Source organism: Palaemon carinicauda, chromosome 31 (genome assembly GCF_036898095.1).
Source record: "Palaemon carinicauda isolate YSFRI2023 chromosome 31, ASM3689809v2, whole genome shotgun sequence".
Taxonomy (NCBI): Eukaryota; Metazoa; Arthropoda; class Malacostraca; order Decapoda; family Palaemonidae; genus Palaemon; species Palaemon carinicauda.
The window spans coordinates 64,452,116-64,462,115 of NC_090755.1; the positions used below are offsets into that span (position 1 = coordinate 64,452,116).

At 37.2% G+C, this 10,000-nt stretch overlaps 1 protein-coding gene across 1 annotated transcript in view; it reads right to left on the reverse strand.

Moving 5' to 3' along the window:
- Nucleotides 1-8,091: 8,091 nt before the first annotated feature.
- Nucleotides 8,092-10,000, reverse strand: part of LOC137624996 (homeobox even-skipped homolog protein 2-like) — a 13,626-nt gene continuing 11,717 nt past the window's right edge. The window contains exon 3 of the mRNA XM_068355929.1: nucleotides 8,092-8,907. Coding sequence (XP_068212030.1) covers nucleotides 8,092-8,907 — 816 coding nt within the window. The remainder of the gene's footprint in view (nucleotides 8,908-10,000) is intronic.

Sequence of the window (10,000 nt, forward strand, 5' to 3'; positions counted from 1 at the left end):
GTATGGACATGAGTCGTGGTAAAACAATTAAACAATCTCCAACAGATTTTGTAGATTTGAGTACAAAGCCCCCCGGAAGAATATTGGGAGTTGAAATGCAGGACAGGACTAGAAATGAAACTATAAAAGAGATTACTCGATTGCTATATGTGGATGAGATCATGGTGAGGGGTAGATGGGGATGGTTTGGGCATGCTCTCCGCACTCCCCTAGAGAAATTAGTCTACAACCGTTGACTTTGGATAATCCGTTTAATTAAAGGTAGCAACTGAACATTGACAGATGTGAAGATGAGATGACTAAAGATTCAATTATATAGAAATTTTGTGGCAAAATTGATTTTATAACCTCTGGGAAATAGGTTCCAGAATCTATACAATAGCCTCAAAACTAAGGCTTCTGGACTATGGTCTTAAGACTGTATCATATGTGCTATAGCCTCTAGAATCTTGACCATAATTTCAGAACCAAAACTTATTACCATGGCCTCTGGATCATAAGCTCTGTATTATGACCACTGTACCATAAGATCTGCACCATGTCCTCTTGACTTCAGACTGAAACTTAGCCTCTGGATCATTACCTTTGAACCATAACTTTGGCACCATGGCTTTAGACTGGGTATAGGCTTATATCCACTGCCCCATAGCTTCTGAATCATAGCCTCTAGAATAACCATAACTACTTTAGCATGGTCCTTGAATTTAGACGGAACTATGTCCTCAGAAAAAGCCTGTTTAGCTGGGACTTTTGAACCATGGCTTCCATACCATAGCCTCTGGATTATAGCCTTTATAGCATGACCTCTAGGTCATAGTATATGGCCCAAAGCCTTTGTGCTTTAACCCTAGGATCAATACATTCTAGTACTGAGCATATATTCATCTCTGAAGTCTTAACATATTTAACCAAGCCGTTTATTGTTATGAGGATGATAATTATTGTAATGCTATGTTTTTAATAATGGTTTAATGATATATGCATATATGTATAGATATTATATTTACTGTATGCATATATGCAGGTACATATATGTATATATCATCATTAACATCTCCGACGCCGATTGACGCAAAAGGACCTCGGTTAGATTTCGTGAGTCGCCTCTATCTTGAGTTTTTAATTCAATACTTCTCCATTCAACGTCTACTGTACTTCACATATGCATAGTATATATATATATATATATATATATATATATATACATATATATATATATATATATAAATATATATATATATATATATAACACATTTATATATATACACATGTGTATATATATATATATATATATATATATATATATATACATATACATATATATATATATATATATATATAATATATATATATATATTTTATATGTATGCGTTAAGTGGCATATTAAGGATTAGCAAGTGTATACTGAAGGAGGGACAACTTATTCTGGCATTTGGATCAACTTGAGGTTTATTTTGTAAAGAGTATAGATCAGTTGATTTGTTAAAGTGTGGATGCTGACTTATGGCCATTTTCATCTTTGCCTAGATTGCAATTGTCCATGACTAGTGCTTGAAACCACTAAAATAATTGACATACGACATGAAATAACCTTCAAGTTTATTCCACACTACAAGCACCTAAATGTTTTTACCTTGAAGAATATCAGAATTGAACATGTATTTTGTTTCAAAGTAAAATGTTAGATTTATTATATTGACCAGTATGTATGAATTCCGTTACAAGTTGTATGCCAAAAATATCCACACTTTAAATCAAAGATTAGTTCAAATTCATAAAAATCATTATGCATTGCTCAGTGATTGCTGATCCAAAACTACCATTAAAAATTGCTGAGTCCTGCTGGAGTTGTGCTTCTTTGGAAAACGATTAAGAACAAATTCTTCCATGTCGAGATTTTTATCTCGTTTTGGGGTAAATTCCAAGAACTCCTAAGGAGGACATCATTGCTTCGGCCTTAGTTTTTCGTAAGTAACTTTTTATGAACCTTAGTGACAAAAAAACTCCTTTCCCAAGAAGCTGATGAAATAAAGTCCATTTCTTTTAGCGAGGCAGATTTGCACCGACTCGCAAACGGTGCCCTTTTAGCTCGGAAAAGTTTCCTGATCGCTGATTGGTTATAATTATCTTGTCCAACCAATCAGCGATCAGGAAACTTTCCGAGCTAAAAGGGCACCGCTGCGAGTCGGTGCAAATATGCCTCGCTAAAAGAAATTGACTATAGTGTTTGTAGAATTACCATGTCTATGTTGATCAATTTCCATCGTTCAGGCAATGTTTCTTTGAAGGATACACAAAGGTAGACTATTGAGACTATTTATTTACAAGGTTCCTTCCTCTGATTACTGTAAATTGGTTCCCTGCTTTTTTTAATCCCAATTCCAGAAAGGAGGAATCTTCAAGGTACTGGTCATGTCCAGGAAATTTGGTGACATTTCTTGAAGCAAACTTTTTTTGATTTGCTGAATCTGTATTTAAAGTTTTGTTAGCAGTTTGTACAACACTTGATATGTGTCGTTGGAGTTTATTCCTTTCTCTCTCTCTCCTCTCTCTCTCTCTCTCTCTCTCTCTCTCTCTCTCTCTCCTCTCTCCTCTTCTCTCTCTCTCTCTCTCGAGATCATAGGAGCCACATGTTTCATCTGTATATGTTAATAGTCACACTCTCTTTCATACACATATATATATGTAAATACATATGTATATGAAACTCAGAGGAACACATAATGCTGAGGTTCTTGTGTGTGTTTGTATATGTGTGTATGTTTACTTGTCTTTTATTGCATTAAATAAAATATTACAGTTTCAGCCAACATAAGTTTTCTCTAACTCCGTATAATAACTTAATTCCCAAGGACTTCTTATCAGTGTCACGCAACTGTTTCTTCTTTTGTATTTTTTTTTTTTGGGGGGGGGCGGTTGAATGGGTAATGCATTGTGGGTAAATATGTCCTATCGTCTTTTTTTTTTTCCTTGTGTTCTGGGTAATCAAAAAATATTTAAACCTGATTGTTTCCTTTGTGTCATACTTCGACGTCTTCGAATAATGTAAGTACAGCAATATTTTTTTTTTCTATGTAGGCCTATATTCATATTTAGGATGTTCATTGTTTATCGGAATTATGTAAATAAATACCAAACTCTCGCCCACCCGGCAAACGTAGAAAAGCATGCCCCCGCTTGCCAAAACAGAGGAGCAAGGAAGCAATGTTAGATTGTGAACGAAGCGATCCGCGTTCGAGTGAATATCAATTGAACTAGATTACATAGATAATATAAGTCCAAAATATTACCCTCAAAACAAGGATTTCCGACTATGGAGCCTCGTTATTGTTGTGTTGTTCCTTAGGGGGTCCTGTATCTCCAAACTACTCATTTGCATTTTATAAGTTAGAAAAAAAATATATTGTTCTATCCGAAATCCGGTGTTGTTTAAAATTGTAATGTTCCAACTATTGGTTTTTACTAATTACCCTACCAATCTTCAAAACTATGAGAGATTGAAATATCATACAATGCATACGAACTCGCCGCTTGGGCGGTCTTTCAAAGATTCGTCGATGGATTCAAATATAGATTATAATGAAATAGTCTACCCTGTAATTTTGGATGAGGTGTTCGTTTTCTATCAGGAAGCCTTAAAAGAAAACTAGTCTGCATCTGATAGTATAGGGAAGACAACAAAAAGGGAATGGAGCAGTTCATTAATTTTCAAAACTTATTTTATGATACGATATTTTTTTTAGAATTGTTTTGATATTACTTGTGAATGATGGCTAGCAATGGATGGCTTCCTGTTTGCTCTAACGTAAAGAGTGAACTCCGCGTCAGAACCGGATTCCTTTGTAATTCAGACTTATATTTTAAAGGCTACTCATGAATGGCAGAGGCATGGGGAAGTGACATTGCCCTAGCAAGCAGGACAATGCCTTAGAGATTGGCCATTTTCATATTATTCTTTACATAGTTCTTTGAGTTTTAACCAACTTGAGGTCTAAGGCTTTAGTAAGGCTCCAAGTTTCTGATACAAAAATTGATACTTGGTAGTATGTAGGCAGGGCACCAGCCACCCGTTGAGATACTACCGCTAGAGAGTTAATGGGTCCTTTGACTGTCCAGCTATCACTACATTGGATCCCCCTCTCTGGTTACAGCTCATTTTACCTTTGCCTACGCACACATCGAATAGCCTGATCTATTTTTCCCATATTCTCCTCTGTCCTCATAGACCTGACAACACTGACATTACCAAACGATTATTCTTCGCTCAAAAGGTTAACTGTTGCACTGTAATTGTTCAGTAACTACTTTTCTTCTTGGCAAGATTAGAAGAGACTTAAACTAAGGTAAGCTGCTCTTCTAGGAGGACACTTCAAAATCAAACCATTGTTCTCTAGTCTTGTGTAGTGCCATACCCTGTGTACCACGGTCTTCCATTGTCCTAGGTAGAGTTCTCTTGCTTGAGGGTACACTTGGGAACACTATTTTATCTTATTTCTCTTCCTCTTGTTTCTTTTTCAAGTTTTTATAGTTTATATATGATAGGTCTAAGTTATTGTTACCTTCGTCCCTGTTTGTCTGTTTGTGTGGTGAGCAATTTCCTGGCCACAATTTTACTCATAGAGTAGTGAAACTTTCAAGGATTAATTGCTGAGACGGTCAAGTGATTCAATTTTGAAAGTCCTAGATCAAAGGTCAAGGTCGAGCAAAATGTCACCCGAATTAACCCTAACCTCGAGAAATAAGCTGTCGTGGCGGAGTTCTGCACTCTCAGAGTACTTTTCTAGTTGTTACTGTAAGCAGAATATTTTATTTTGATTGTTCATTACTTCTATTGTAGAGTTGTAGTTTATTGATTTCCTTGCTTCCTTTCCTCATTGGACTATTTTTTCCTGTTGGAGCCCTTGGTCTTATAGCGTGTTGCTTTTATAACTATGGTTGTAACTTAGCTTGTAATAATAATAATAATGATAATGATAGGACCATCCGATTAAGCGTATTTCTTTTTAGAGAAAGTGGCATTTTACTTTTCATAATTTCATTTTGTTTACCAAAAGCTCTCAATCCCATGCTTATCCCAGTTTCAATTCCGGTCTCATGTCCTGGAGAAAACACTTGATGTCTGCTGCTGCTGTCCCAATCTCTGGAAGTTCGTCCATAACCCTAATTTGTTATCTCTTTCCATTTTTATTGAACATTTTAAAAGAATAGGAAGAAAATAAAGTATGTGGAAGAAAAAAAACGTGATAAGGCCCATTTGCTATTGTCGAGAAGACCCTGAGAAGGGCATACTTTTTTAATAATTTTATTTAATTTTCCAACACTTTTGGCATTTAGTCGTGGAAATGATAATTGGGAAGACAAAGGAACGGGGAGACCTCCTTGTCATCTCTTTTATCGTTACCACTAGAGATCTTCGTTCCTTCCAAACTTACACCGATTTCCTGTAGAATGGTAAAGAGATCTACAGAAAAGCGGACTCTCTCTCTCTCTCTCTCTCTCTCTCTCTCTCTCTCTCTCTCTCTCTCTCTCTCTCTCTCTCTCTCTCTCTCTCTCTCTCTCTCTCTATCTCTCAAAGTAATGCTTTGAAGACCAGCTAACTTTTTCTTGATCTTTTCATCAATAATTATTTATTTTTTTGCAATTAAATCTTTACACACTCTCTCTCTCTCTCTCTCTCTCTCTCTCTCTCTCTCTCTCCTCTCTCTCTCTCTCTCTCTCTCTCTCTCTCTCTCTCTCTCTCTTATCATTCATATTGTCAGGTTATCTTTGGTTATAAAGTTTAAGTCTTTATCTTATTTAATTTTTGTCTTCTTTCTTGCCGTTTGTAATTAGTTATCAGTACCTGTTTTGTAATTAATGACAATTTAAAGATGGAAATTGAATTTAGTAAGGGTTGTGGGCCACCTACCCGTTAAAATTAACTATATTGAAAATTCGCGGAAATATTTTCTTGATTGGAATCAGAAAAAAAATTTTAATCGGGAAATTGATGATGTCTTTTTCGAGATTAGGAATAAATGACATGTGGAACAGTAGAACTGACTAGCTTCCCACATCTATAATGAGTATCATTTACCCTGAGGGTTCGTGACGTCAGATAACTCACAAACGAGCAATCTAGTCAGTCTGGTATTCCAAAAAACGAGAATTCTAGTTCTTTTTGAGTGAATTCCAAGAACCCCCGAAGGTGGACACTCACAGTATTTCGTAAGTAACTTTTTCACGAGTCTTGGTGATGTAAAGTTCCTTTCCTAAGAAGCTGATGAACTGGTTTTTGTGGAATTACCAACCCTATGTTGATAAACTTCCATAGATGAGGAAATGCTTCTATGTAAGGATTGACAAAGGGAGACAGCTCTGCGAGGCTACTTACAATGTGCCTTCCTCTGATTTCCTGTTAATTTGTTTCCCTGCTGCTTTTAATTCCATTTTCAGAAAAGGAAGAATCTTCAAGGTATTGGTCTGCTCTGTTTTGCAAAATATTCATATCCAGGGAGTTTGAACTTTTAGGGTCCAGTGGTGACATTGAGCAAATCTGCCATAACTGCTGAATCTAGAATTAAATTTTGTTAACAATTTGTCCAACACTTCGTGTATATCTTTAAAGGTAATATATTCTCTCTCTCTCTCTCTCTCTCTCTCTCCTCTCTCTCTCTCTCTCTCTCTCTCTCTCTCTCTCTCTCTCTCTCTCTCCTCTCTCTCTCTATATATATATATATATATATATATATATATATATATATATATACATATATATATATGTATGTATATATATATATATATATATATATATATATATATATATATATATATATATATATAGTTTAGGTAGTAGGTTGGCCGGGGCACCAGCAGGCCGTTGAGATACTACCGCTAGAGAGTTATTTGGTCCTTTGACTTGGCAGACAGTACTACATTGGGTTCTTCTCTCTGGTTACGGCTTATTTTTCCTTTGCCTACACATACACCGAATAGTCTCGCCTATTCTTTCCATATTCTCCTCTGTGCTCTGACACCTAACACCACTGAGATTACAAACAGTTCTTTTTCATTCAACGGGTTAACTATTGCAATGTAATTGTTCAGTGTCTACTTTTCTCTTGGTAAGGGTAGAAGAAACCCCTGAGCTATGTTAATCAGCTGTTCTAGGAGTAGGACACCCCTAAATCAAACCATTGTTCTCTAGTCTTGGGTAATACCATAGCCTATGTACCATGGTCTTCCACTATCTTGGGTACAGTTCTTATGCTTCAGGGTACACTCGGGCACACTATTCTATCTAATGTTGCTACTGTTCTTAAAATGTTTTATTATGATTGTCCATTAATTCTCTTGTCGTTTATTTATTTACTTGTTTTCCTTCCTCTCTAGGGTATTTTTCCCTGTAAGAGCCCTTGGGCTTATAGCAACCTGATTTTCCAACTAGGATTGTAGCTTAGCTTGTAGTAACAATAATAATTTGCAGCATAAAACATCAACGCTATTAATTTGTACCAAACCACCAGAGACATGTCTAATCAACTAGAATAAGCTAATTTTGGAATAGAAAAATAGGAGACTGAAATATGATTCATTCATGAGACCCTGGTGCACATCTTTCAAGTGGGGCTACTTGATCGGCCTCCCCATAGGTACACTGCTATGCAGTTTGTGTTGCATATTGCTTATGCAACTTGAGAGGGAGAATTGTTCCGTAATAAAGCTATAGATATATATGTGATAACCAGAGAAACAAAAGAAGCATAAAGGTAAGAAATTTAGACATTATTGAGAGCCAGATTTACTATCGAACTTTTTTTTTTTTCTTATCTTCGGATTACATAGTTATATTGAACACCAATGTGACTTTCTTATTTCAAAAGTCGCAAACGTCGCTATATTTGATGAGCGTTACATTCCCAGTTTCTTTTTGTCTTATAATTTTTTTTTAAAAAGTCAGATTATCACAAATTTTAATGTATCTTTTCCACTTTCAATGATGCATGTAATTTTAATGTATCTTTTTCACTTGTTCTATGATACATGTAATTTTAATGTATGATTTACACTCGTTCAAGGATGCATATTCAAATAAATCTTTTCTCTCGCCTGTCAACGACGGACATCTGGTGACAGTTGTGGATGATTTACGGTGTGTGAGTGAGTTTGTTCGGCAGTAGATGAAGGAGGCTGTATCTGACGAGTGACACCTGATGCCTGAGCTTGGGTAGGAACTGTGGCATTCGTGCCTGGGGTCGTGGGTGGAGAAGTAGGAGAACCTTTATGAAGAGGGACATTGGGCGAAAACGAATGGTGTTGACGACCATGAGGGGATGACGCATGCGCCCTGACCTTAGCAGATGGCGGGAGAGGGGAAGAAGCGCTTTGCTGTTGCCTGTAACTGGCTATGGACACTGAGGGCATTGCGAGATCCTTGTTGGCATTCGCTGTTTCCAGAGTCGCTGGAAATAAAGAGTAGTTATTCTTGCTGGTTATGTCCACCTGGCGACCTTCCTCCCAGAGGCACGGCCTCGGGAGGGCAGCCAAACAGTGCCTCGGGAGAGGTAGTGACGGTCTAGGTTCGTGGTTGGCTAACAGCGGCTGGGCAGCGGGTGGCACCGTGTGTAGAAGGAGGGTTGGGTACGGTCTTATGGGCAAGGAGGGAGAAGCATGCGTGGCTGCTGCACTGAAGTTCTGAGGGCTGAGGAAAGGGCTTAGCCCCAAGTGGGAGGGCAAGAAAGACGATACGGAGTGGGGAACGGTGGGCAGGTGGGGTGCGAGGTGGGTGTGCGTTCCTAAAGGGTGTAGGAGTGGGGGAGTGGGATGGGCCGCGTGGAGGATGGTAGCAGCCAGGGCCGAGTCCCAGTAGGGCCAGGCGAGTGCCATCCTTTGACGCTTGTCTTTCATCCTTCGGTTTTGGAACCAGACCTGTGGAATCAGAAAAGGAATCGTTAATGGAAAAATTTTCATTTAGGAATGTTTATAGAATTGGCTGCTTAGATGTATGTAGGTCTTTTAAGTACATAAAATTGCATAGATATATATTTACTGCGCCATCAAGTACGCGTCGTTGTAACTTCAGCTAGTGATTGACTTAGTAACTATGGATAGTTAGAAAACTCTGGACTAGACCTAAGAGGAGTTGGCAGGTACAGTTAAATTATTAGAAGGTTGAAAGATGCTGAATCATTTGATCTCAATTGGTCGATAGAATTAAGACAATGAAACACTACCTGGGTTTTAAGCACCTATTCATTAATTTGCAACATTATCCATTTTTCAAACAATGAATTAAAAATATCCTAATTTAACGGACTTGAAGTTGAATTGATAGAGGCTTGATGGAGAATGATGAAAATATGTCATCATCGTCATCTCCTGCGCCTATTGACGCAAAGGGCCTCAGTTAGATTTCGCAAGTCGTCTTTATCTTGAGCTAGCATAGACAATACTTATTGGGTTCCATCGAAAGCTTTTATGATAGAAGCGAAGCATATCATATGTTAGAGTGTGAAGGAAAGAGAGGGGCCACTTTGGTATGAAAATTGGTATGAGATAATGATGTGTTGTCTTTGTAGTTATTTAGCCTTTTTATGTATTACCTGGTGCGAGAGGTCAAACAAGAACAGTAGAATTAGGTAGATAGTAAACTTTGGGAATAGTATTCGGAAGGGTTGATGTTTACAGATGATACTGAGTTAATTGGGCATAGTGAAGAAAAACTACCGAATCTGGTGAAAGAGTTTAAAAGTGTTTGTAAGAGGAGAAACATTAGAATAAATGTAAGGCAAGGAGGGTAAATGGAATAGAAAAAGATGGAATGAGGAATGATAATGTAGATGTTGATTTCAATATGGTCAATGGGGCCTTTGGAGAATAATTATTCATGAATGTAAATTGTATCCAATCCAAATAAGATTATCCACAATCTCCTATGTGGCTTTATATTGTAATTAAAAAAGCTTTCTGTGAATTTAATTTTGTTTGAATTCAGATATTTTGGCATGGTTTACGATTTTAT